This window comes from Mauremys reevesii, linkage group 3, assembly GCF_016161935.1.
Source record: "Mauremys reevesii isolate NIE-2019 linkage group 3, ASM1616193v1, whole genome shotgun sequence".
NCBI lineage: Eukaryota > Metazoa > Chordata > Testudines > Geoemydidae > Mauremys > Mauremys reevesii.
In genome coordinates this window covers 148429163-148454384 of record NC_052625.1, presented here as the reverse complement: position 1 = coordinate 148454384, position 25222 = coordinate 148429163, and the positions used below count along the sequence as shown (strand labels likewise).

The window sequence follows — 25222 nt, the reverse complement described above, 5'->3', positions numbered from 1 at the left end:
GATAAAGCACATAGTATTAGCTCAGAATGCTTGCTCTGAATAAAGCACCTTCCCTCACCCCTGAATATTTACTGCAAATGAGACATGGGAATAGGTTTCTCTGCACTGTTTCTTCCCCCCTCGTGTAATTTAAGGCAGTAAAACCAAGTGGTGTAGGAGCATACTAAGTACTATCATAGAAGGAAGATATTGACAAGTAACAGTCCCTGTGAAATGTTAAGTAAACATGATGATTTAGTCCTGCCTGTTACATATTTGCTCCAACTCAGAATCCAGGTGGTACAACATGGCATAAAACCACCTTTGCCCCACCCCTTCCCGTAGTGCTGCCCCTTCTGTGCTTTGTTTCTCAGGTGGTGCGGCCCAGAATCTAGCCAAGTCTCACTGGAGCGCTATACATTTTCAAAGCAATGGCTGGTTGAGGAGAGTACTGGAGCCCGAATGGCGCTCCAGACAGCTTTGTTCCCTAGCAGAGTGGCAGATTTTCAGAGCAGCATTAATGCCTGCCTCAAGGCTCTGAGCCATTCCTCCCGTGATCTATAGCCTGATTTATAGTTTCTTTGTGAGATTACTACTAAATTGTCTGTGATTATGAATAACAAGCATTTAATAGCATACTCAGTAGCCAGTATCGTACAGTGCCACACGTTGAAGTCTCAGGGAAACAAAGGGAAACCAGTTGCGAGGGTTGTGGTGGATGCTCCATCACTAGAAATTTTTAAATCAAAACTGGCTGTTTTTCTGAAAATGATGCTCTAGCTCTAGCAGGAATAAACTCCGGGCTTTCCTATGGCCAGCATTATGCAGGTCAGACTAAATTATCACAATGGCTTTATTAATCTATGAATTCATACAGTCTACATATAAAAAGGAAGTAAGAAAATTGTCTTCTGTAAAAGTAAATAACCAAAGTCCAAGAGGAATATTTATCAGCATGTGCAATGAGCATATAAACAATAAGCACAGTAGAACAATGGTTCTCAAACTGTGGTCTGGTGAGTGTTTGCTGCTCATACAATGCAGTTTCTCTTTCCTGTCTTCAGCTGCTACGTGTAGTTTCATTGGAAGACAGCACTGTGTACGTTTGTGCATCATAGATCATTAAAAAACCCACAGAACCAACATGATGGTGGCTTCCATTTGCTCTGACCCTTTTAGTTTATATTGCATCTCCCTCCTCTCTCCCACTCTTCATATGTCTTACCTGTTAGGACTTGACTTTGTTTGCTCTCTATAAAGTCCATGGCAAAATTCATTGATTTCAGTAGTACAAGACTGGGCCCTTAAGTTGTAAATTCATTGCATCTGTAACAGTTTTTTGTTTGTTTGTGGGGTTTTGTGTGTGGGAGGGTAACAGTGCTTAGCACAATGCACTTCCAATTGTAACTGGGTCTTTTGTACTGGATTACAGATAGTAATTATTGTTTGCAGTGCTATTGTAGCTATGTTGGTCCCAGGATATTAGAGAGACAATGCGAGTCAGTTAATATATTTTTATTGGACCCACTTCTGTTGGTGAAGGAGATGAGCTTTCAAGCTACACAAAGAAGAACCGTGTCTCGTTCAAAAGCATGTCTCCTTCACCAACAGAAGTTGGCCTAATAAGAGAGAGTACCTCACCCACCTTGTCTCACAGATTCAGTAGAACCTCAGAGTTACGAACACCTCAGGAATGGAGGTTGTTTGTAACTCTGAAAAGTTCATAACTCTGAACAAAATGGTATGGTTGTTCTTTCAAAAGTTTATAACTGAACATTGACTTAATACAGCTTTGAAACTTTACTATGCAGAAGAAGAATGCTGCTTTGAACCATCTTAAGTGAAACAAGCACAGAAACAGTTTCCTTACCTTGTCAAATCCTTGTTTTAAAACGTTCATTTGTTTTAGTAGTTTACATTTAACACAGTGCTGTACTGTATTTGCTTTTTTAATTTTTGGCTCTGCTGCTACTTGTTTGTGCACTTCCAGTTCCAAATGAGGTGTGTGATTGACCAGTCAGTTGGTAACTCTGGTATTCATAACTCTGTGGTTCTACTGTAATAATAATCCTTTCCTAACAGTACTTTTTCACGTGACCGATTATTGTGCTTGGCTAGGAATGCTATTCATTTGTCTATGGGTGGGGAGGCAGTGTTTGCACTTGTGAATGAGGGTGGTGCATGTCTGCAAGATAATTTCTTATTAATAAGAATTAATTAACTCTGTGGGACAATGACCATAAATAACTGTATTAATTGCATATTTAGATGTATATCCAAAATTGGATTTACATACTTGACTTCTACAGACAAATTGTACCACTTTAACTCTACAAGTATAGTTTAAAGCAATGCAATTCTCTTATTGAGAGCTCAGTAATATTAGTATAAATGTGCTTACACTTGTATGGGAAATAACTATTGGGGCTGGCTGGAAAACAATATTTCTGTTTTGATACTTGTTTTCATTCCAAAGTGGAATATATGATAGAAGAGAATGAGAAGACGAGTGGTTAGGGCACTCACCTGGGCTGGGGGAGACCCAGGTTCAAATCCCTCTTCTGCCTTTTTTAGCAAAGGGACCTGAACCTGGGTCTCCCACATCGTAGTTGAGTGCCCTAATCGCTGTGTCGTACAGTCTCTCTCTCCCTCTCATTGGAGCTGTTCCATTTTGTATAACAAAATATTCATTGGACCAGAGAGAGACCAACCCTATAGCCCAGTAGTTAGGACAATTCATATATGGGAAGTGAGAGACCCAGGATCAAGTCCCTGGAGTTAGGCAAAGCCAGGTTCAAATGGCTGCTCTGCCTAATTTAGGGGACTTGATCCTAGGTCTCCCGCATCCGAAGTAAGTGCCCTAACTATCAGGCTACTGGCTAATCTGGGGTCTCTCTGTCTCTCCTGCAAGTGCCTGAAACCCAGTCAGGCCTGCAGTGTGTATACCAACCACTTACCACAAGGTAGGGTATCTGGGTCCTTGTCTAAGAATGGAAGAACTGGGAGATTCCACCCTGAGACCAGTAAGGGCAAAATATCTGAGGAGGGAGGGTTGCACTCAGAGAGACCAGATGGAGAACAGAGGCGCAGCTAGCCCTGTAACCACTACTCCCTACCAAAGAACAAATGCTATATGAAATGACGTGTCCACACTATCTGTGCTCCTTCAGACACCCCCAGTTCAGAAATGGCTAGAGTTCACCAGATCACTTTGATTCCTTTCTAAGTATGAGGCCAAATCCTGCTCATCTTAGTCATGAGTCCCACTGAAGTTAATCTAGTGTCTGTTTTTAGAGATGGAAGTAAACAGTTATTTAAGTTCATGAACTAGTCTGTCTGCCCACCTCATGGGTGGTGATGAAATAATACAGAAATCCTAGGAGAGACAGTTCAGAAAATAATCTAGTGGCTCCAGAGGGACTGAATGGCTCTTGGGTACAATTTACTGCAGGTGGTTATCATTTTAATAGCATTTCGATCAACAGTCACACCTTATAATGCACACTACAAAATCTGTTTTTCTGTTTTTCCCCTCAAAGGTAAATTGCTCACATTTAAGAGATTTACAAAACATTTACCTATCTTTTGTAAAAACACTGTCTGAACACTAACATGGTAACGGAAGATGCTGATTTAATAATTTTATATCCACATGTTGCTGACATTTTTACTTTGGAAGAGTGGGGGGGAAAAGCTTATGTAAAGAAGGTGATCAGTTACCTATCCTACCTTCTGGAGACAAACATACAATATCTGTGTCAAGACAGATAAACTTAGACTTCCATTTGAACACAAAAACGGTAGTCCTCACATATCCATTATTTCCATGAAGACTTTTATTGTGCGTGCAAAATAAAAGAGTATGGTATTCATTATGGTCCCCTGAAGATGGTAGTTCCCTTGGGTCAAGCTGATGAAACAGTTGTTATATCTGCCTGAAAAACATGACAGCATAGGTTTCTAGTCATAGTGCCAATTCTTTAAGTTTCACTTGCACTCAGATTTCTAAAGACATTGATCCTATGTTTATAGGACAAAAAGGTATGTTATCTAGCTAATTTCTTCATAAATCCCAAACTCTTCTACATTTCCTTCTGTCGATAATACAAATTGTCTAAAATTAAATGTAAAGATTACATATTACAATATTTCTCTCTTCGAGCAATATAAAAGAGGTCCCTAGAATCCTGTGGCACTCCAGGGCTAATTTTTATATTGTCCTTAGTTAGAGCCCATAGCATTGCTGCAGCAAGTGCTATGAAATTGGGCAAATTAATTTATCTTTGATAAGAGTCTTAGAATCAGAATGAATACACTATGCCAGTGATCTATAACATGGTTTAAAACAAGGGTAGGCAACCTATGGCACGGGTGCCGAAGGCGGCACACGAGCTGATTTTCAGTGGCACTTACACTGCCCAGGTCCTGCCATCAGTCCAGGGAGCTCTGCATTTTAATTTAATTTTAAATGAAGCTTCTTAAACATTGTAAAAGCCTTATTTACTTTACATACAACAATAGTTTAGTTATATATTATAGACTTACAGAAAGAGACCTAAAAACATTAAAATGTATGACTGGCACGTGAAACCTTAAATTAGAGTGAATAAATGAAGATTCGGCACAGCACTTCTGAAAGGTTGCCGACTCCTGGTTTAAAAGGTACTAATAGTAGTATGCAATGGCCGTTAATTCTGCTTGACAATCTGTGTTGTTCCATCATATGCCCTAGGGAATATCAGATAACTTTTGATGGTACACCTACTGAAATGAAAAAGTGTATCTTTGTCTGTTTGTATCAGAAATGTAAATTAATACATCGCATTTGTCAAATTCTAAATATTCCAAGTTTGTTACACATGTTAACTGTATCAATCCTTGCAACATCTCTGCAGAACATGCAAGTATTAATGTTGTCATGACATCTCAAAAGCAGAATGTCTTGTTGGATGCATCTGCATGGTCTCAATGTTTTCTGTGTTATAAAGAAACCTGGTTTGTTCTTGGAACTTTGGCTAAACAAGTGGGCAGCGCAGAGCAGAGTTGAGTATATTTTAAGAATCTTTTAAGTTCAAGAATGAGTAAATTTTAGTGTCTTTCAGTTCTTCCTGAGGGAAAAATTGCATTAATATTTCTCTCTGAGTCTAATCACCTATATAGCATGGGGATAGTAATTCTGATCTACCCCAGGGAGGTGTCATGACATTAAATTAACTAACTTTGTGTGCAGCATATTGAGGTCCTTGGATCAAAGATGGTGCAGAAGTGTGAAGCTTTATCATCCTGATGTTGTATGATCACAAGCTAGGCTCATCAAGTCTGACAGCTGTCAATACTACTCTAGCACGCTGCACTGAGAGAGGTCTCAGGATGCACCAGGCTATTGGGGGAAACCTCTACATGTATTCCCTGCTAACCCAGTTAACTCTCCTTTATCCTACAAAATCAGGATAAGGAAAGGAGGTAAGTTCTCTGCCTCCTGGAAATCTGGAGGTGGGAACAAGCCATCCATTCCACTGAAGACAATAGGAGCCAAGTCACTAGGCCATCTTTCTCCATTCCCACTTCAGTAAACATAGGGGAGAGCAAAGCAGAGGATAGGGTGGACTTATTGGAAATGACAAGTTCCTGTGAGGACGGGGATGACCTAGCTTGGTTCTTGTTGGGTTTTGCTGAGTCATTGGGTGAATCTGACCGTGTTTTGGGTTAACAAAACTTTCACACGGATCTAAACAGCTTGTACGTATTCATTTTGTTAGACCCTCTTTGAAGTATCTTTTAGAAACAGTTCAGGTGATTTAGCAGTGGAATAAATCACTTCTCATTTGCTGGAATAAATCAATAAAAAACATGAACAAGAAATAAGAATCTTGACATTTCAGTTCCCCGTTGCAAAAGCCCCATCTATCAGATGAGCAATTTTACCAACAGATGAGTGACAAACTACATAATTACAGCAGTTCTGTGAATATTTACATGACACACTGTTGCTGTTTTGTAACTCTGATAGGGAGACCAGCTCCAAAATTTTTGTGACTTGCAGTATGGATTAACAATAAAACCAAAGACAAAGTGCATATGTTCTAAATGATCAGCATGTAGATAATATAGGAGTCAAGCACTGAGCTCTAAAGATTAATACCGTATTAAATTGTGATGACTTTGATTAGGATCATGCTATATGAAAGGTAAAGAAATCCAAGAATTTTCACTTTGTGTGGTCAATATAGCAGTTGAGGATCTAATTAAATCTAAGTTGCAATTGTCAGTAGTCTGAGAGCGAGTGTCCAAGACTAGTGGAAATTGTCAGGCAGAATGAACATTGTGGAATGGGAAGGAATTTTATTTTTAAAAATCTTTCATTGCACATGTAGAACTTGCAAGGAAAACCCTCCTGCAATAATCATCCTGGCCTGCACATCTTTACTTGAACAAATATTTAATAAAATGGCCAGTATTAAGAAAATCTCAATCTCCATTTCAGATTGAAGTTGTCTCTCATCTTCCATTGTAAGTTACTGAGGATAAGAACTGTTTCTCTCACTTCTCCAGTCACAATATGATTCCTTTATGAGTTTAACGTCATAGTACAAGAAGTCATTTTACATTCAGCATTGGGCTTTGATTAGCAGAAAAACGGTGGTAATTATGGTAATTGAGCTACTACTGGTAATCCTTGTATTTTCTGCATACAGTTTTAGAAGATAAGTTTGGTATGAGAGTGATTGATCTTTCATAATGTGCATTGTATCAAAAATCAGTATGGCATACGTAAAAGAAGGAACCAACCACTGAAAGAAACACAAATTTATTGAATAACTGGTTAAGTTACAAGGAATACACATTTAGGAGCCAATCAGTTTCCTTCTGCAGCAGAGCACACAAATGTTCAGACATTTTAGAACTACATTGTTTTCCAGAAATTGGACCAAACCCTCTTGGAGATATCCATGGTCTTTGTTTCAAAGAGGACATAATTATTTTGCCACTGGAAGTCATCTGAATATGAATTTTTACTGTAATCTGTAATAAATTTCACAGGAGATTATTTTTGTGATCTGATATATCAAATGGATCCAATATGAAGAGTGGTGTGACAAATACAGCTAGTACATGCACTTGAAAAACTAATGGTTTTTAAATACTGTCTGGGTCCTGTTATACCCAAAGGTAACATTCATCCACGTGTAATTTAAACCAACCGGCAAGTGGATAGATCTTGCTTCACAGTATTTTTATACTGTAAAATTCTTAAATATAAGTTTATCTCCAGACAGTATGGCTGGGAAACATGTTTGAGTAGTCATAGAGAAAACAGTGTGTAGCCCCTTGTAGGTGGAATGTGCCTTAGTAGAAGGATCTTGGACGTGTTGGAAATAGCGTGCAGCTGGTTGTAATGCAGAACTGATCCTGGCCGAATTAGTAAGCCTGAGGCTTTCCCTCAATCTCGAAGACTCTATGGCTATGTCTTAACTGCAAAAAGGTGTGTTTTTACAGTTATCCCTTTTATACAAAATGCCTAGTGAAGACAGGGCACAGGCAGTTTTTTAACCCCAATGTAACTAGTCAATGTAAACACTGGGAGGGGGGTACGGTGGTATAGAGTTGACTTTGACTAGCTACATCAGGGTAAAAACTACCTGTGTGCTGTTTCTGCTAGGAATTTATGTCAAGATAACAATCTCTATTAACCCCCCCTTCAAAACAAGCCCCCCACAAAGCACCTCCCCCCTTTTTTTCAGTGAAGACAAAGCTGGTGTGAGACAAGACCATCCCCATCTCAAAGCATGTGCACATGTTCTGTATGAACCTAAGAAATGAATAAACTCTGTTCAGGAAACCTACAGCCACATTTTAAAAGGCATGTAGACACTTTGGAAAATCTTACTAGGTGCCTATCTGCATCTTCAGATGGCTAAATACCTTTAAAATGTAGCCAGTAATGCATGGCGAATCTGCAAACCAGCTACCCTTTTATCTTTGACTTATTTGGAGTACCTGCGAGGTGTTCCTCTATCACAGGCATCTTTAAAAAAAAAAAAAAAAAAAACTAACCCCCCCGCCCCCCCCAAACCCAAATAGCGAACCACCTAGAAATGAGGCAGAAGTTTGTAGCCTTTTGTAACTTGTACATAAAGAAACTGCAGTGTTAAGTCACATAATTTTAATTTAGAAATATTTGACTTTCTTATTGAACTTTTTGATCTTTGAGTAAAAAATAGACAAGCATATTCAGGCTGTGATGTATTTTCTCTCTCTCTCTTTCTCAGATAAAGAAGAGGCAGCAAGATGTGGTACGATTTCTGGAAGCCAACAGGATAGATTTTGAAGAAGTGGATATCACAATGTCAGAGGAAAAAAGACAATGGATGTATAAAAATATTCCTGAGGAAAGACAGCCTGCACAGGGCAATCCGCTGCCACCCCAGATATTTAATGATGATCAGTACTGTGGAGTAAGTAGCTTTGAGGTCCAGACTGGTTACATTAAGTTAGTGTTGACCATTGAAATACAAAGTCATTAGTATCAAACTAGTGCAAAAAAAGTGGAGAGTTGGGGCTTGTGTGTGTGTATATGTATATGTGTGTGTGTGTGTGTGTATATATATATATATATGGCAGCTCTTCATTTCTTGCCTCTTCAATTCCTTGACCACTGCATCCTTTGGGTGGTGTGGTGTGCATATTGGCTAATTGGGAGATCAGTAGGTTTGACTGTTGGATGACATGTCCCCAGAGACGTAACTGGAGGCACACAGGGGGAGTGTTTGTGGGTTGATGCAGCAGGGGGGTGGATGACTGAAACATCTGGGAGTTATGTTGGAGTGGATGCCTGTTTTATAGGGTGCAGTGGGTTAAGGCAGGTGGCTGTCTGGTGGAGGTGGGTAACAAGCAGGTCTGTACAGTATCTGGGAGATGATTCAACCCTTAATCTAAGAGATGGGGTGGTGGAAAGGTTTGTTGCAGTTAATAGACGGGTGAGCTTCATTGTATGGGGAAGAAGGGTAACAGCAGTTGCTCTTCAGCCATACCATGTGTGGCTCGTTGTCTGTTCCTAATTATTTGCAGTGGGGTAGCTCTAATCCTAGCTGTGTGAATTGTGTCCAAGTAGTGCGGTGTGCAACAGGTCCATTGGAAGGGATAAGCATGTATTTTTCACATGTTCCTAGGACATGAGGGGATACTTGTGGAAGCTCTACTGTACATAAGTGAGAGGGCCACAAGTGTACAAAATTTGGTTAATTTGGGGAAGGGATCTGAAATTTTTGGAGATGCCAATTTGTGCATCTTTTTTTGAGTTCCTTTTATTAGTGCATTTAAGCGTGTTTGGAATTAGCTAGTTATTATAAAACATAAGTTGTGTTTAACTAGATGGAAAGAGTCTCCCATGTATCACGGAAATCATCTTGTTACTATATCTGTGCAGTTGATATCTGTTTTGGTTGAGCAGACCTAATTCTGTTACTGTTGCTAGACTGCACAATCTGTGTGAACAGCTTTAAAGAGCGGCTTTACTTTGAAAAGAGACTTGGACTATGTCTTTGCTGATAAAAAGATGTTTGCACCATAAGATCACTAACACACATTAGCAATGCTGCTGTAAAAACACAATGGAGACAAGCCACTTTAGTTTTATGGGGAGGTAAAGTAGGCAAGATCAAGGGGTGGGGGGGAAGGGAGGTGTATAGTGCTGACCTTGCTTAGCAACCTCCCAGTAAACACTATAAGGGTATGTCTTCACTACCCGCCGTATTGGCGGGTAGCAATTGATTTCTCGGGGATTGATATATCGCGTCTCATCTAGACGCGATATATCGATCCCCGAATGAGCTCCTGTTGACTCCGGAACTCCACCAACCCGAATGGCGGTACGGAGTCGACATGGGGAGCCGCGGACGTCAATCCCGCGCCGTGAGGACGGTAGGTAATTCGATCTAAGATACTTCGACTTCAGCTACGTTATTCACGTAGCTGAAGTTGCGTATCTTAGATCGATTTCCCCCCGTAGTGTAGACCAGCCCTAAGTGTCTTGTCTCCACTTGGGATTTTATAGTGAGCTAGCTGTTGTGTGTTTAGTTTTCTTGCTGTCAAAAGACACACACTTTAATGTAAGTGAAGACAAAACCTTAGTGAAAAGGGCAGTATAGGGTTCAGTGTTTTTTGTGTCAGTGATTTCTAAATCCAATGTGCTCAGCTTACAAAGGTCTGCTTGTTTTTCCAACTGCCAGGTCTGCAAACTCAACATGGCATCAAGAAGCTAACCTGGGTATTTTTATCTCTAGCTTAGGCATTATCACCAGCAATAAAAACTATATAGGCCAGATCTGCTTGTGGCCAGCTGTGCAACCCTCTTATCTGGTTCCTTGGATTGTCTCTTCTTTATGCATTTGGGTGAGAGGAAAAAAGCTAACCAGATGCAGGTTTTTTAGATTGATTCACTAGGGTTGCACAGGTGGGCACGGTCCTACAGTTGGACCCAGCTGCTCATGTATAAGCCACTATAGACACAAGGTCACTTGCACAGAAGTGTAGGTTCTATAGTGATAACTGGTAAAAAGTAATGCGGGCTTTCCCCCCCACCCCCCGCCCCTTGGTAAAAATCAGCAGATACGACTATGAATACACATTGGAACTAGACCTGCTAAGTAGGAAGGTGGCTTTTGAAGTAGTCACTTTTCAGAGTATAATTGCTCTGTAAAGGGAATATTTATTCAGTGTTTACATTAGATAGCTTGGAGATTAAAGTGGCTGAAGCAAACCAATGAATGATCTCTTCTGGTATGCATCCGACGAAGTGGGTATTCACCCACGAAAGCTCAAGCTCATGCTCCAATACGTTTGTTATAAGGTGCCACAGAATTCTTTGCCGCTCCTCTGGTATGCTGTCTCTAACCATGCCTATATGCTGAATGGTTCACAAAATGCAAAACAAATATAACACACCTAATTGCACAGTATAATACCGTACCACCACCTGCTGATTAGCTCCTGCCCTGAAGCATGAAGACTCCAAGCCCTTGTAATTGTGTCTGAGCTAGTTTAACTGCAGATGTCCTCATAGATCTGCCTAGTGCTATTTCAGTCTTTCTGCAATCTCTGCCTCACAATTGCTCAGTACTGAGCTCCTTTAGTGGGATGTTGCAATAATAACAGTGCCTATAGTCTGAAAGTAAAATTCTCAGACTGACGGCAGCCATAAACCCACATCAACATGAATCATTTAACTAACAGTCCAATTTTGGTGCCAGTGCTTCTTAATACTTTAGTCATTTGTATGCCATTGGAATGTGTTGCCTCGTTCCAGGGACATTATTATAGCATCATAAATGTGTGTGTCACTTGAATCAAAAAAGAGACATGAGGACCAGCTCCTTTCATTTACACTGGTTTAAATGTGTAACTACTTCAGTGTAGTTACTCTACCTTACACCATGTAAATGAGAGAAGTTGGCACATGGTCCCTGCCCAAAGGAGTTTACAATCTGTTTAATAAAGAAAGGTAAAAACAGAGACATCTGAGAGGAGAAAGAGGTGAGTAGAGCACCACAGTTGCAATAATATACAGCTGTTTTTCCCAGATGGGGTGCTTGGTATCAGTGGGAGAACTTCAGAGCTAGAAAGATCATTTTTAATTTCAGCTCAGTGCTTAGGTAGGTGAGTGAACAGGATTCAGTTGACTGGAAATGACCTACCCAGTCAAAAGCCTTTTGTGTTCAGGATTACTCATTTGTCTGATGCAGCACTAGCGCTCATGCTTTAAATAAGACTTTCATTGATCTGATTAGGTGTTTTGATTTAAAAAAACAAAACAAAAACATTTTAAAATAGGGAATTCCACTGTGTTTGGTTACCTAAATAGCAGGCTTTGAACTCTTCTCGTTCTGCCTGTCTCCTCCCCGCCCTCCAACCATTCTAGGGGGAAAGTTTAAGTAACTAAAAACACGTTTTTAAAGCGATTCTAAAAACTTTTTTGCATTTAACAAAAATCAGTTGCAGAGACAAGTCTCTAAATTGGTCAATATAGAAGTTTTAGAACAAGGATTATAATACTTAAAACTTCAATGGTGCTTCATATTTTAATCCCTGATTAAAACAGACCAGCGTTGCTTTTATTTGAGCAATAAAATGTTCCTGCTAAGTAGGCCAGGCCTTAGTTGCCAGTGTTTTAGCTCCTGAAATACTGATCTGTATAATTACATTATTCTTACCATTGGCTGTCAGCATGCTACTTGGCTGTCCTTGATTTATCAGCACGCACCTGTACAACAGATGTCACAATTTTTTCTGGGCTGTCTTTCTGCCTGCTCAAGGAGCAAATGTTCTGATGATCCAAGTGAAGGCAAGAGGATTCCGTAAATCTACTTGTTCAGTATGTCACATTTTAAGGTTATGCCTGTAACGTTTCCAAACATTACTGAGCTCCAGTGGAGTAAGAAGACAGTGCAGGAAGATAATAAATCTCCTGAAGAAAATGTTGTTTTAACAGCAAGATAAAAATTCAGAAAGTTGAATATAGTGTTCGTGAGCTCCAAAACAAAATTAATTGATTACAGGAAACTATGATTCTGTCATTCATAGTGCATATCACTATTATACACACACGGAATGCTGTGGTGTGGTAGTATAAAAGTGAAACCACTTTATAGTTATGATTGCTGGTAAGCCTTTATTGTATCCACACTATCAGGTATTCGGGTATGGTAGAAATTTAAATAATAACTGTTCAGGGCTTATAGCCATAAAAACCTCCAGAAATGACCTAAAATTACACTTCTATATCTAAAAATGTCCTGACTTTAAAATCAGACACCAGGCCCTCTTAGGGCTAGAATTTTGGATTGTACTGGGAAGCTGGACATCTTCCCTTTCCCAATGAAATAAAACTCCATTTTCTAACTGCAGGGCTGCAAATCAAAACTTTGAAGTAATGACATTTTAACGTACAGTACAGAAAACCTGTTACTGGTGCAGGAATGAATCTTGCTTGTCGTATGTCTCAAGTGGAAGCATCTTTTCTTTTTTCCTGGGGGGTGTGGGAGCTGAGGAGGAAATGTTTCTATGGCAGGTTGTTCCTTTTAAAAAAAAAACAAACAAACAAAAACCAGAGTTTTTTCTTGGAAGCTGCTGAGGAAGGTTAATATGGAGTAAGTCCTGAGGAAATGATTGCCAGGCAAAGAGCAATGGAGGCAATCATAAGTGCATGATAAAGATTCATAGAAGTGTAGGGCTTGATGGGACCTTGAAAGGTCATCAGATCCAGCCTCCTGTCCTGAGGCCAAGTAAACCTAGGTCATTCCCGACTGGTGTGTGTTCAACTTGTTCTTAAAAACCGCCAATGATGCAGATTCCACTGTCTCCCTTGGAAGCCTATTCCAGAGCTTAACTACCCTTAGGGTATGTCTACACTACCAGAGTAGTTCGATTTAACTTAACTCGAATTTGTGGAATCGACCTTACAAAGTCAAACATGTGTATCCACACTAAGGACAGTAATTCGACTTTGTGAGTCCACACTAACGGGGCAAGCGTCGACATTGGAAGCGGTGCACTGTGGGCAGCTATCCCACAGTTCCCGCAGTCCCCGCTGCCCATTGGAATTCTGGGGCGAGCCCCCAATGCCTGCTGGGGGGAAAAAATGTGTCGAAGGTGGTTTTGGGTAACTGTCGTCATTCAACCGTCACTCCCGCCCTCCCTCCCTGAAAGCGCCGGCGGGAAATCTGTTTGCGCGCTTTTCTGGTCAGTGACTGCGCGGACGCCACAGCACTGCGAGCATGGAGCCCGCTGCGATCATCGCTGCACTTATGGCCATTGTCAACTCCTCGCACCTTATCGTCCACCTCTTCCACTGTCAGATGCTGAGAAATCGGGCGAGGAGGCTCCAGCAGCGCGGTGAGGACATGAATGGGGAGAGTGGCACAGACCTCTCACAGAGCACGGGACCCCACACCGTGGACATCATGGTGGCAATGGGTCATGTTCATGCTGTGGAACGGCGATTCTGGGCCCAGGAAACAAGCACGGACTGGTGGGACCGCATAGTGCTGCAGGTCTGGGATGAATCACAGTGGCTGTGAAACTTCCGCATGCGTAAGGGCACTTTCCTTGAACTCTGTGAGTTGCTGTCCCCTGCCCTGAAGCGCAAGGACACCCGGATGCGAGCAGCCCTGACTGTGCAGAAGCGAGTGGCCATAGCCCTCAGGAAACTTGCAACGCCAGACAGCTACCGGTCAGTAGTGAACCACTTTGGCGTGGGCAAATCTACCATGGGGGTTGCTGTGATGCAAGTAGCCCACGCAATCGTTGAGCTCCTGCTCTCAAAGGTAGTGACCCTGGGAAAGGTCCAGGTCATCATAGATGGCTTCGCCGCGATGGGATTCCCAGACTGCGGTGGGGCTATAGATGGAACTCACATCCCTATCCTGGCACCAGCCCACCAGGCCAGCCAGTATATTAACAGAAAGGGCTACTTTTCAATGGTGCTGCAAGCACTGGTGGACCATAGGGGACGCTTTACCAACATCAATGTCGGGTGGCCGGGCAACGTTCATGACGCGCGTGTTTTCAGGAACTCTGGTCTGTTTAGATGCCTGCAGGAAGGTAGTTTCTTCCTGGACCACAAAATAACTGTTGGGGATGTGCAGATGCCTATAGTGATCCTCGGGGACCCAGCCTACCCGCTAATGCCCTGGCTTATGAAGCCCTATACAGGTGCATTGGACAGTGACAAGGAACTCTTCAACTACTGGCTGAGCAAGTGCAGAATGGTGGTGGAGTGTGCTTTTGGACGTCTCCAGGGGAGATGGAGGAGCTTACTGACTCACTCGGATCTCAGTGAAACCAATATCCCCATTGTTATTGCAGCTTGCTGTGTGCTCCACAATCTCTGTGAGAGCAAGGGGGAGACCTTTATGGCGGGATGGGAGGTTGAGGCAAATCGCCTGGCTGATGATTATGCTCAGCCAGACAGCCATGCAATTAGAAGAGCCCAGCAGGAAGCGCTGTGCATCTGGGAGGCTTTGAAAGCTAGGTTCCTCAGCGAGCAGCATGACCTGTGACTGTTCAGTTTCTTTACAGAGAAGCTGAACCTGCCCGTGTTTCTTTACCCAGTTACTGTTGACTATCCTCTGCAGTTACATACCCCGTTCACCCCATTTTCCCCTTCCAACACACGTTTAAAAATAAAATACATGGAACATTGTTAATTAACAACGTTTTCTCTATTAATGACTTCGCGTTAAAGGGTTGAAACTGGGACGCAGACTGTGGTGGGTAGGGTGTGCAGTGATGTAAAGACCGCTTCTAAACTCGAGGAATGACAGGCTCCTGCTCCTAGAGCGGTCTGCAGTGCCGGACTGGTTGTTTCAATGAAGCCTGCCATCCCTCCTTTTCGGGACTCTGTGTGCGAGGGCTATGTGACCTTTTGATGGGGGAGGACGGTTACAGATTCCCCTGCTGTGTGGCTCTGTGGCCCAGGACAAGGACCGCTGCATGAGATCTGTAACCGCCCTCCCCCACCACAAAGTCTCGTACCCACCCACCCAGAACATGAAAACCACCTCCCACACTGACCAGGGTGCCTACTGACTGCACTGTGTGTGTGACCTGCTGCTGATCCTGCCCCCATGTCTGAACCCTGGTAAAGGTGACTGTCCTATGCAATTACCAACCCCCTTCTCCCCCCCACTTCAAACACAGTCTTCTGTACAAGAACATGACAGAAACAGCAATTAACAGCAAAGTATTTTTAATAATCAACTAGACAGTTAGGGGATGAAACTGGGATGGGGGCTTGGATGAGGCAGGAAGGAAAGGACTTCTCAAAATTTAGGGAATGAGAGCCTTCCTGTAATTGAGCACTCTGCAGGGGTGGAGTGACAGTTTTCACGGCCCCTGGCGCCCCTCCTTCTTGTTACTTTGGGTGAGAAGGGTATGGGACTTTGTGGCGGGGGAGGGCGGTTGCAGATACACTGCAGGGGGGCTCTGTCCTCCTGCCTGCGGTCCTGCAGAACATCCACAAGGCGCCGGAGCGTGTCCGTTTGCTCCCTCATTAGTCCAAGCAGCGTTTGAGTCGCCTGCTGGTCCTCTTGACGCCACCTGTCCTCCCGTTCGCTGTGTGAGCGCTGGTACTGAGAGAGATTCTCCCTCCACTGGCTCTGCTGGGCCGCCTCAGATTGGGAGCAGCCCATAAGTTCAGCGAACATCTCGTCCCGTATCCTTTTCTTTCACCGCCTAATCTGCGCCAGCCTCCGTGAGGGGGATGCTGGGGCAGGTCGGGAGACAGTCGCAGCTGTGTGATGGGAAAAAGGGAGTGAATTCCTTACAAAGATACATTTTTGCGAACAAAGAACATAGTCTAGTCTGTCTCTGTGAACAAGACCATGCACAGCACCTATCTCATGCGCACTCAGGACAAGTTCGAATTTTCGGCCTTCACATTCATTGCTTGGGGTCTTGCACTGGAGATCAGACAAGTGGGGCAGGACAGCAGAATCCGTGGAGCAGGCAGGCATGGTAAGCCATAGACTTTTGGCTGCTTAAAACTTAATGTATAGCAGTGCCCTCCTGCTGCAGGCAATCCGGAAAGCATGAACTCTGCCCCTGTTCCACCCCCTCATGGCTGTCCCCAGGAAAGATCCCTGTATGCTGCCCCTCTGCAGCCTCCACCACGTGGCTGTAAACCGACGCTTATTGTTATGCAAAGGAAGAGTGAAGCATTCCCAATACTAACATTACCCTAATTCAATGCAGGAGTCGCCGAGCGAGATCACCCTAAGGAGGATCACTGACAGCAATAGAGAGCGCATGCTGCGTGAAAGCCAGCACAAACCAGGGGCCTATGCTGCCATGCTCGTGGAGGCAGTGCTCCCAGAGTACCTGATGATAGCCTGGCGCGGAAATGTGTCCTACCACGGAGCACCCGATAAGGCAGCTCTCCCCAGGAACCTCATGCGTAGGCTTTTCGATTACCTCCAGGAGAGCTTCGTGGAGATCTCCCAAGAGGATTTCTGTTCTATCCCCATATATATACCTTCTTTTCACATAGTTCAGATTCCTGTTCCATTAAAAATAAATGTTTACATGTTTAAAGCACTTACCAACTGATCCTTCCCCTGATTCAGGGTCCGGGTTAACGGCCGGGGAGGGTTGGTAGGGGATCTCCGTGAGGGTGATGAAGAGATCCTGGCTGTCGGGGAAATCAGCGTTGTAAGCGCTGTCGACTGCCTCGTCCTCCTCATCTCCTTCCTCATCTTCCCCGTCTATGAACATCGCCAAGGAACCGGCCGTCGACACTATCCCATCGTCAGAGTCCACGCACACTGGTGGGGCAGTGGTGGCAGACCCACCGAGAATGGCATGCAGTGCCTCGTAGAAGTGGCATGTCTGGGGCTGGGATCCGGAGCATCCGTTTGCCGCTTTGATTTTTTGGTAGCCTTGTCTCAGGTCCTTGATTTTCACGCGGTACTGCGTTGTATCCTGGCTGTATCCTCGGTCTGCCATGGCTTTGGAGACCTTCTCGTAGGTCTTTGCATTCCGTTTTTTGGAGCGCAGCTCCGAAAGCACAGACTCATCGCCCCACACAGCGATCAGATGCAAGACTTCCCGATCAGTCCATGCTGGGGCCCTCTTTCTATTCTGAGATTGCATGGACTCCTCTGCTGGAGAGCTCTGCATCGCTGCCAGTGCTGCTGAGCTCGCCACGATGTCCAAACAGGAAATGAGATTCAAACTGGCCAGACAGGAAAAGGAATTCAAATTTTCCCGGGGCTTTTCCTGTGTGGCTGGTCAGAGCATCCGAGCTCGGACTGCTGTCCAGAGCGTCAACAGAGTGGTGCACTGTGGGATAGCTCCCGGAGCTATTAGCGTCGAATTCCATCCACACCTAGCCTAATTCAACATGGCCATGTCGAATTTAGCACTACTCCCCTCGTCGGGGAGGAGTACAGAAATCGAACTAAAGAGACCTCTGTTGAACTAAATAGCTTCGTTGTGTGGACGGGTGCAGGGTTAATTCGAATTAACGCTGCTAAATTCGACATAAACTCCTAGGGTAGACCAGGCCTTAGAGTTAGAAAGTTTTTGTCTAATATCTAACCAAAATCTTTCTTGCTGCAAATTAAGCCCATTACTTTTTGTCCTATTGTCAATGGATGGTTTTTTTGTTTTTGTTTTTTTATCACCTGGCTCTTCAGTTTATCACATAAATTTCAGCTAGACCTGGGCAGAAATTTTTCATCAAAATGTTTGTTTCAACAAAATGCTACTTTTGTTGAAATTAGAAACATTTTGAAAAGTGTCAATTTTGACTAACATCTGGTGAATTTCTTTTTTCAAAATGAAAGAGATTTCATCTTGGAAAGACTTCATTTTGGGGATTTCCAATATTTTTTGTTTTGAAATTTTAAAAAATATTTTCTTTTTTTATGCTACTGCTGTAACTGACAGCTGAAATATTCAATTTTTATTTTAAATATCATTAGGACCAAAAACAAATTTCAAAATGTCATAATTCACCACAAACCAGAAATTCAGAGTTTTGACCATCTCTAGAATCAGTTCCATCAGGCTGTGTACATTTATACTAGAGAGAGAAATAAGAGTATTTGCCAAAATACAGTATTTGCCAAAGGAGAAACCAGTCAGGACACAATCACTGTGGCACTAATCTTCCTAGCTCATTATTAACTTGAAAATCTCATTATGGTATGTTTGAATGAACTTAGAAAGGTTCATACGTTTAAGACAGATTTATAGATAAATTCTGTCTGTCAGCATTGTGTTTTTCTTCCTTATTTAGAAGTATTTCAATAATCAAATCAATAAACCGGCGTTGGTGTTACATGTCAGAGGTGGAAAGAGGACTTGGGAAAACTTCAAGGATCCCCCTCAGAGTTTTTGCCCTTTTCTCTCCACAGGGACTGAGATTAGTGGACTTGCATAGGAGACAGGGTATGAGATTGTCAAAGCCTACAGAGCTAGAAGATCTGCAAGGAAAGCAAGCTCCATCCCTTTAGAGCTCAGGGCATCCAAGGAGAAGGATTGTCTTTGCATATACGTCTATGCACCACCCTCTCACTAGTCAGCACAAGTAAGAGCAGCAGAATCTGGCCCTGAATAAATCCCTTATAATAGCTAACACACTGCAGTGGAGTATCAAAAATCAAGGTTTTGATTCGCATGCTCTCAATGGAGAATTGAGAAGTTAAATGATGTCTACCTTTCAGACCAAAGAGAATAACTTAATTTGACTAAATGCTGCTTATAGGAAAGGCCAAACTGATACTGTCCTTATCGTGCAGAGAAATTTAACTTGTAAAGCCAAAAAGAATTAGGCCACCACACACACCGCTGAATAACTTCTTTCAAAAAGTATATACGCAACACAAAGCCAGTACTGCTGCCACTGAAGGCTTCATTGTCAAGGTTGCTTATCTATTCCTCCATACCCCTGCATCCCTGAACTCCACTGAGAGATGTACTTGACATCCCCCATGCTCTAGATAGGCTTTTAGTAGTGATAAAACAAATCTAATTATGAAATCACCAGGATCACATGAGTCTGAGATTTTTGAAATCATTTACTACCGTCTATATTGAATGTCTTTTCTTAAATGAACAATTAAGACTCAAAGAAAAATTATTACAACAATCTGCAACCCTCCTCACTTTTTTTTGTCCTATACCTGGGGAGGAGATAATGGGCCACTTCACCTTGAATGGTCTCTGAGAATATGGGAGAGACAAGGTGAATGAGGTAATGTCTCTCTCACCAACAGAAGTTGGTCCAATAACAGATAAGCTTTCAAATTTACGCTGAATATCAGAATATCCCAGAGCCCAGTGGTTAAGGCACTCACCTGAGAGGTGGCTGCTCCCTGTTGTGAGGCAGCTGCTCCTCCTGCCTGGTATGTTGTGTAAGCTCACCTATAGGGGCCTGACCTGGTAGGCGAGCTCTGAGCTCACCCTACCAGATTGGGCCCTGCAGATGAGTTAGGCATGGGAATGCCTATCTTTTCCCTATTTGTGAATTCCTTTGGGGCTTAGGCATCTAATCGTCTGACATGGGGCTGCATTCACAAACATGGGTACCTAGGGAACTTTTTACTGCAAAAACTGCCAAGCAAGTTTAGGCGCCTACAGGGTTGAGCAGCAGCTGAGGCGGGCGTTTTCTGACTCCTAGTGGGGGCTGATTCTGGGATTTAGGCACCCAAATTGGCAGTTAGGTGCTTAAATCCTTTTGTGAATCTAGCGCATAGTCCCTCTGTGTCTCAGTTCCCTGTAAAATGAGGATATTACCACTTCCCTAACTCACAGGGGTGATGTGAGGATAAATGTATCCAAGATTGTGAGGTGCTCAGATACTATGGTAATAAGGGCCATGTAAATATCTTAGAGCCCTGGCTTATCAGGCAGTGTAAGGAAAAGATGGCAGAACAGTAATACCACTAGCATTTGAAAGGGCTACATGTATGCTGCACAAAGCAGCTGCTCCCCAGCTCTGCCTCTTCTCCATGCTGGCAGGATACCATTCACCCCAAAGCTCCTGGAGCTCCAAAAATGGGGGTGAGTGCAGAGAGAGCAGCTGTGGGCTCCACCGAGCTGTCACATTCCTTCCCTCTGCTACTCCCTCAGCCCATGATTGCTTTCAGAGACCTTCAGCCCCATGTTTCCCCTTTCTGTCTCATGGAGAGGAGCACAGTGAGCTATTTGACAACCAACATATCTGTTCTTAAAGTAGAGAGAATCTTTCAACAAATTAGTTAAACAGAAAAATGCTACAAAAATAATCTGAGGACTTTTCCTTCCCCAGAGCACTACTTATTGAGATCAGTATTGTATTAATGTGGATGTTTATACAGGAAATACATTCCAATTTAATGCCATTATTTGTGGGGGGAGGGAGAAGGGAGGGGTTGTTTTATAAACAGTAGTGAATCATATGGTTTGAAGATGAAAATGGCATGTGCTTACTCTATAGACTCTGCTATATTTTTTGCAATCTAGCTCAGTTTGCTATTGCTCAGTTCCATCATTTCCCTTCCTTCAGCAAAAGCACAAAATCAAGGAATGAGTTTGTTCCTCCTGCTCCTTAGCTTTTTATACCTGGTAAACCAGCTTCTTCTGGCAAAAGAATTGAGTCCCTACAGAAGTAACTTTACATTCTGTTGAATTAAAAAAACAGAAGCAGGAGAAACGCTTGTGTACTGCTCTTATATTTAGATGAGGGCACTGTGCTATGTGAAATAATTTAGGATCTTTATTTTAAAATATAGTTATAAAAGATCATTTGAAGTAGTACATTTCAAAATACATTTTGCATAATTTGTTAGATTGTTAATCTAGATTTTGTCTTGTTCAGATTATTTTTTATGTTTAACACAAGTACATCATTTTAAGCACAAAAGTCCAGAACTGTAAATGGATATTCAGTACCCAATTACAAGCAGTTTACTGCATTTTCCAAATAGGAGCCCCAAATTCTCTTTTCTTAAATGGAAAATAAATTCTAGTCAGTATCCCTAGGGCAGAGGTTCCCAAAGTGTGGTATGTGTAGGTTTGATGTGAAGTGCATTGATGGAATTACAGTTTTTAAGAAGGTGGCACATAAATCAATAGAGTTTGGGAATCGCTGCCCTAGAGGATGCTTTAAAAAGACCATACATCTTAAAAACAAACAAACAAAAAACCTTGAAGGGTTATGACTACTTCAGTGGCATAGTATTCTCTTAGGGGAGTACAGTATAGTGCTAGAATGGATGAGCCCATTGACTATATGACAGTTGCAATTGAGGGCACTCAGTACTGCACAAGATTTGGTCCTAATAGAGTACTAGTATAATACCTAGAGGAAACCATGGCAGTCATTGATCAGTTTCCAGAAAACACTCTCAGAGTGATGGAATTATTAGAAGATGGTACACTGAATGCCCTACATATTTCAGTACAGTATAATTCCATTTCTGTTTACTTTAATGTAAAGACAAGAAGGGGAAAAAGTATTTTCTAAGGGTTATCCTAGACCAAAGAGATCTACTCTGTTTAAAAATTATGAAGGAGTTAATACAGTTTTGGGTACTATTCCTGCCCCTCATTTCCTTAGCCAGTTTTTGTGGTTTTATAATCACATTTTTCTATTCTTTAAATACTTTCCCTGTGTCTGTGTGAAAGAGCCACACAAACAGAGAAGAGATTATCCAGGGAAACTGTCAGTCATAAAGTAAACAAACTGGAAAAAAATTCCCTTTTCCTTTTTATAGTGCTCTGAAGTAACTTACACCAATATTGGGTAAAATGTTCTAAGAAAAAGTCTGGATTTTGTTGGTGGTGGTCGTTTTTTTTGTTTTTTGTTTTTTTAATTCATCTCTTTTAAAGTTACAGCTAGTGTATTCAAATTATATACTTTTAGGGAAGTTGTCATCATTTCAAATGTGTGCAGACATGCTAGTACTATATGGGTAACATATCTTTAACAGCAGTCTTGGGTAAGTGGAAGGTTACCATAGTTCATCATTCATCACCTATCTTTAAAACAAGACAACCGCCACCTTCCCAAAAGACACAGGGTTTGCACTTGTAATTTTAATTCAGTAATGATCTTGTCAAAACAAATTCTCCCTACAGTGGCAGCAGGATGCATTGGAGAGCACAGAGAGCTGGGAGTCAAGAGACCCATGGTATTCCTGGCACTTCCACTGATGCAGGCCCTGATCCCGCAATACAGTCTGCATCAGTGGCCTCCTGAGCAGCCACGTTGAAGTCACGGAGGGGGCACTGTGCTGAATCCATTGCAAGATTGGGGCCTTATTGTTTGATTTTGCACAGCCTCTTTGTGCTTTAGATCCTCATATTATAGATGGGGAATAATGATACTTCTTCGCTGGTCATTAAGTGCTGTGATATTTGAAGGCTGCTAGATAATGTTTTGTTGTTGCTGAATATATTATTGGTGGACATCAGTAAGGCCTGGTCTACACTACAGCTTACTTATCAGAGGGGTAGCCATGTTAGTCTGGATCTGTAAAAAGCAACAGAGTCCTGTGGCACCTTATGGACTAACAGATGTATTGGAGCATAAGCTTTCGTGGGTGAATACCCACTTCGTCAGACGCATGCTCCAATACATCTGTTAGTCTATAAGGTGCCACAGGACTACAGCTTACGTTGACCTAACTCTGTAAGTGTCTACACTAAAATGTCACTCCCGCCAATGAACTTACCCACTACACCAATTTAATAAATCCATCTCCAGGAGAGGCGTAGTGTCAATGCCGATGTAGTTATGTCAACGCAGTGTCAGTGTAGACGTGTTGCTTACGTCAACTGTTGCTGCCTTTCAGAAGCTGTCCCACAATGCCCCACACTGACAGTTAAATTGGTGCAAGTGCTCCTGGTGAGGACAGGCACCCCAACACAAGCAGAGCATGGATGTGCAAAAGCCATTTAATTACTGCAGTGGCCGTACATTGCTGTAACTTATGTCGACATAATTTTGTAGTGTAGACGTACCCTAAGTTAGAGTGTGTTATCTATTGTCCATGTAGCAGAGTTACTTCTAACATCTATCCCCAATCATTTAATAAAGGCTTTGTTTTTGGAAGCTTACCAACTAAGGAGATTAGTGAAAAATGTCTAACCTTTGTGTGAGTAGTAGATTGCTTATGTTACGTTATCTCTTAAGAATCCTAGCCTAGAGGTCTTATTGGAAGGTTGGCTAATTGGAGACTTGTTTTTAGACTGCTCTGTGTTGTACAGACAGAATCTTTTATTTTTTTTATATCAACTCAGTCTCCTGAGAGAGCTGTGCTGAATAAGAGCTTTCCATTGTAACCCTAATCAGATCAATGTGTATGTGTCATCTGTCCCACAGAACTGAATTGCTCTTTCAGTCAGGATGCTGATGTCTCATTCTCAGTGACATACAGTATTAACTCAGTGAGAAGCAGACTGCTGATTTGGTTTATTTCAATTAAGAGTTTCGTGCCCCCCCCCCCCCTTTGCCTTTTACTATTTGTGTAAGATCAGTTGCCTTGTCCCTTTTGTTAGAGTTCTGATATGACAATCATATTTAATGCGAATAAATGGTTGCCAAAATGAGACTGTTTATAAAATAAGGCATTGGAATAGGTTTCCCTTTTAAGTCCTCTTATAATTATGCTTACGCTATTTTTTTAAGTCTCTCTATTATAATACACGGGGAAGCTAGATTTTGTTGTTGTTGTTTAACTTTTCTTGCATCCTGATAAGTAAAGCTAAACACCTGATAACTGCTGCAGATTTGTTCATCAAATGATAAGTGGGCTGCTTTTGTTCACTACAAAGAAAAAAACAAAATCCTTTTTGTTTTAAAAGAAATATATTGGGGAAAAATTATTTACAACTACAATTTACAGCCTCTGCCCCTTATAACACATTTATTGTTAATAAGCAGACCTATATTTAATTGGTATTCATAAGTGGAACCTACTGAAAATGTTTGCTTTGATCTGGTGCCCATAAAATGTGTGAATGGTCTTCTGTAACTTGTCTTTTGCTGCATAGCATCTATTTTTAACAACACTGAACTGCTTTTTCCTTAGCTTACTTTCATCTCATTCAGGGCCGCCCAGAGGATTCAGGGGGCCTGGGGCAGGGCTGGGTCTTCGGCGGCAATTCAGCGGCGGGTCCCTCTCGGAGGGAAGGACCCGCCGCCGAAGAATGAAGCGGTGGCGGTAGAGCTGCCGCCGCTCGCGGCTTTTTTCTCTTTTTCTTCTTTTTTTCCCCGCGCTTGTACGCATCGGACGGTGCTTGAAGGCTTCGGCAGCACTTCAGCGGCAGGTCCTTCACTTTCTCCGAGTCTTTTGCTGCACTGAAGGACCCGTCGCTGAAGACCCAGAGCGAGAGAAGGGCCTGCTGCCGAAGTGCCGCCAAACACCCAGAGCAGCTCGCGGGGTCCCTGTGGCGCCTGGGGCAAATTGCCCCACTTTCCCCCCCTCTGGGCGGCCCTGATCTCATTATTCTTTTATCCCCTTTAAACCATCCTAAACAATCACTCTTTCCTCTGACCTGCCATCTTCAGTTACTTGTAGACCGTTTTCCTAGCCTCCTTAGATGTTACATGTATTTTGTTTAAGTCTTTCTTAATAAGTCAGTCTGCCCAGTTCATTGATCATTCTTGTTGGTCTTCTCTGTTCACTGAGTTTTATTGACATTTGCCTGCCACTGAAGTCTCCAGAATTTTCTGCATTAACAGGACATAATTAGTAAC

At 42.4% G+C, this 25222-nt stretch overlaps 1 protein-coding gene across 2 annotated transcripts in view; it reads left to right on the top strand.

Annotated features, from left to right (window-relative positions):
• SH3BGRL2 (SH3 domain binding glutamate rich protein like 2) overlaps positions 1 to 25222 on the top strand; it is a 52356-nt gene that overhangs the window by 17124 nt on the left and 10010 nt on the right. For both annotated transcript variants that reach the window (XM_039528520.1, XM_039528521.1), the window contains one exon: positions 8250 to 8435. In XM_039528520.1, coding sequence (XP_039384454.1) covers positions 8250 to 8435 — 186 coding nt within the window. The remainder of the gene's footprint in view (positions 1 to 8249; positions 8436 to 25222) is intronic.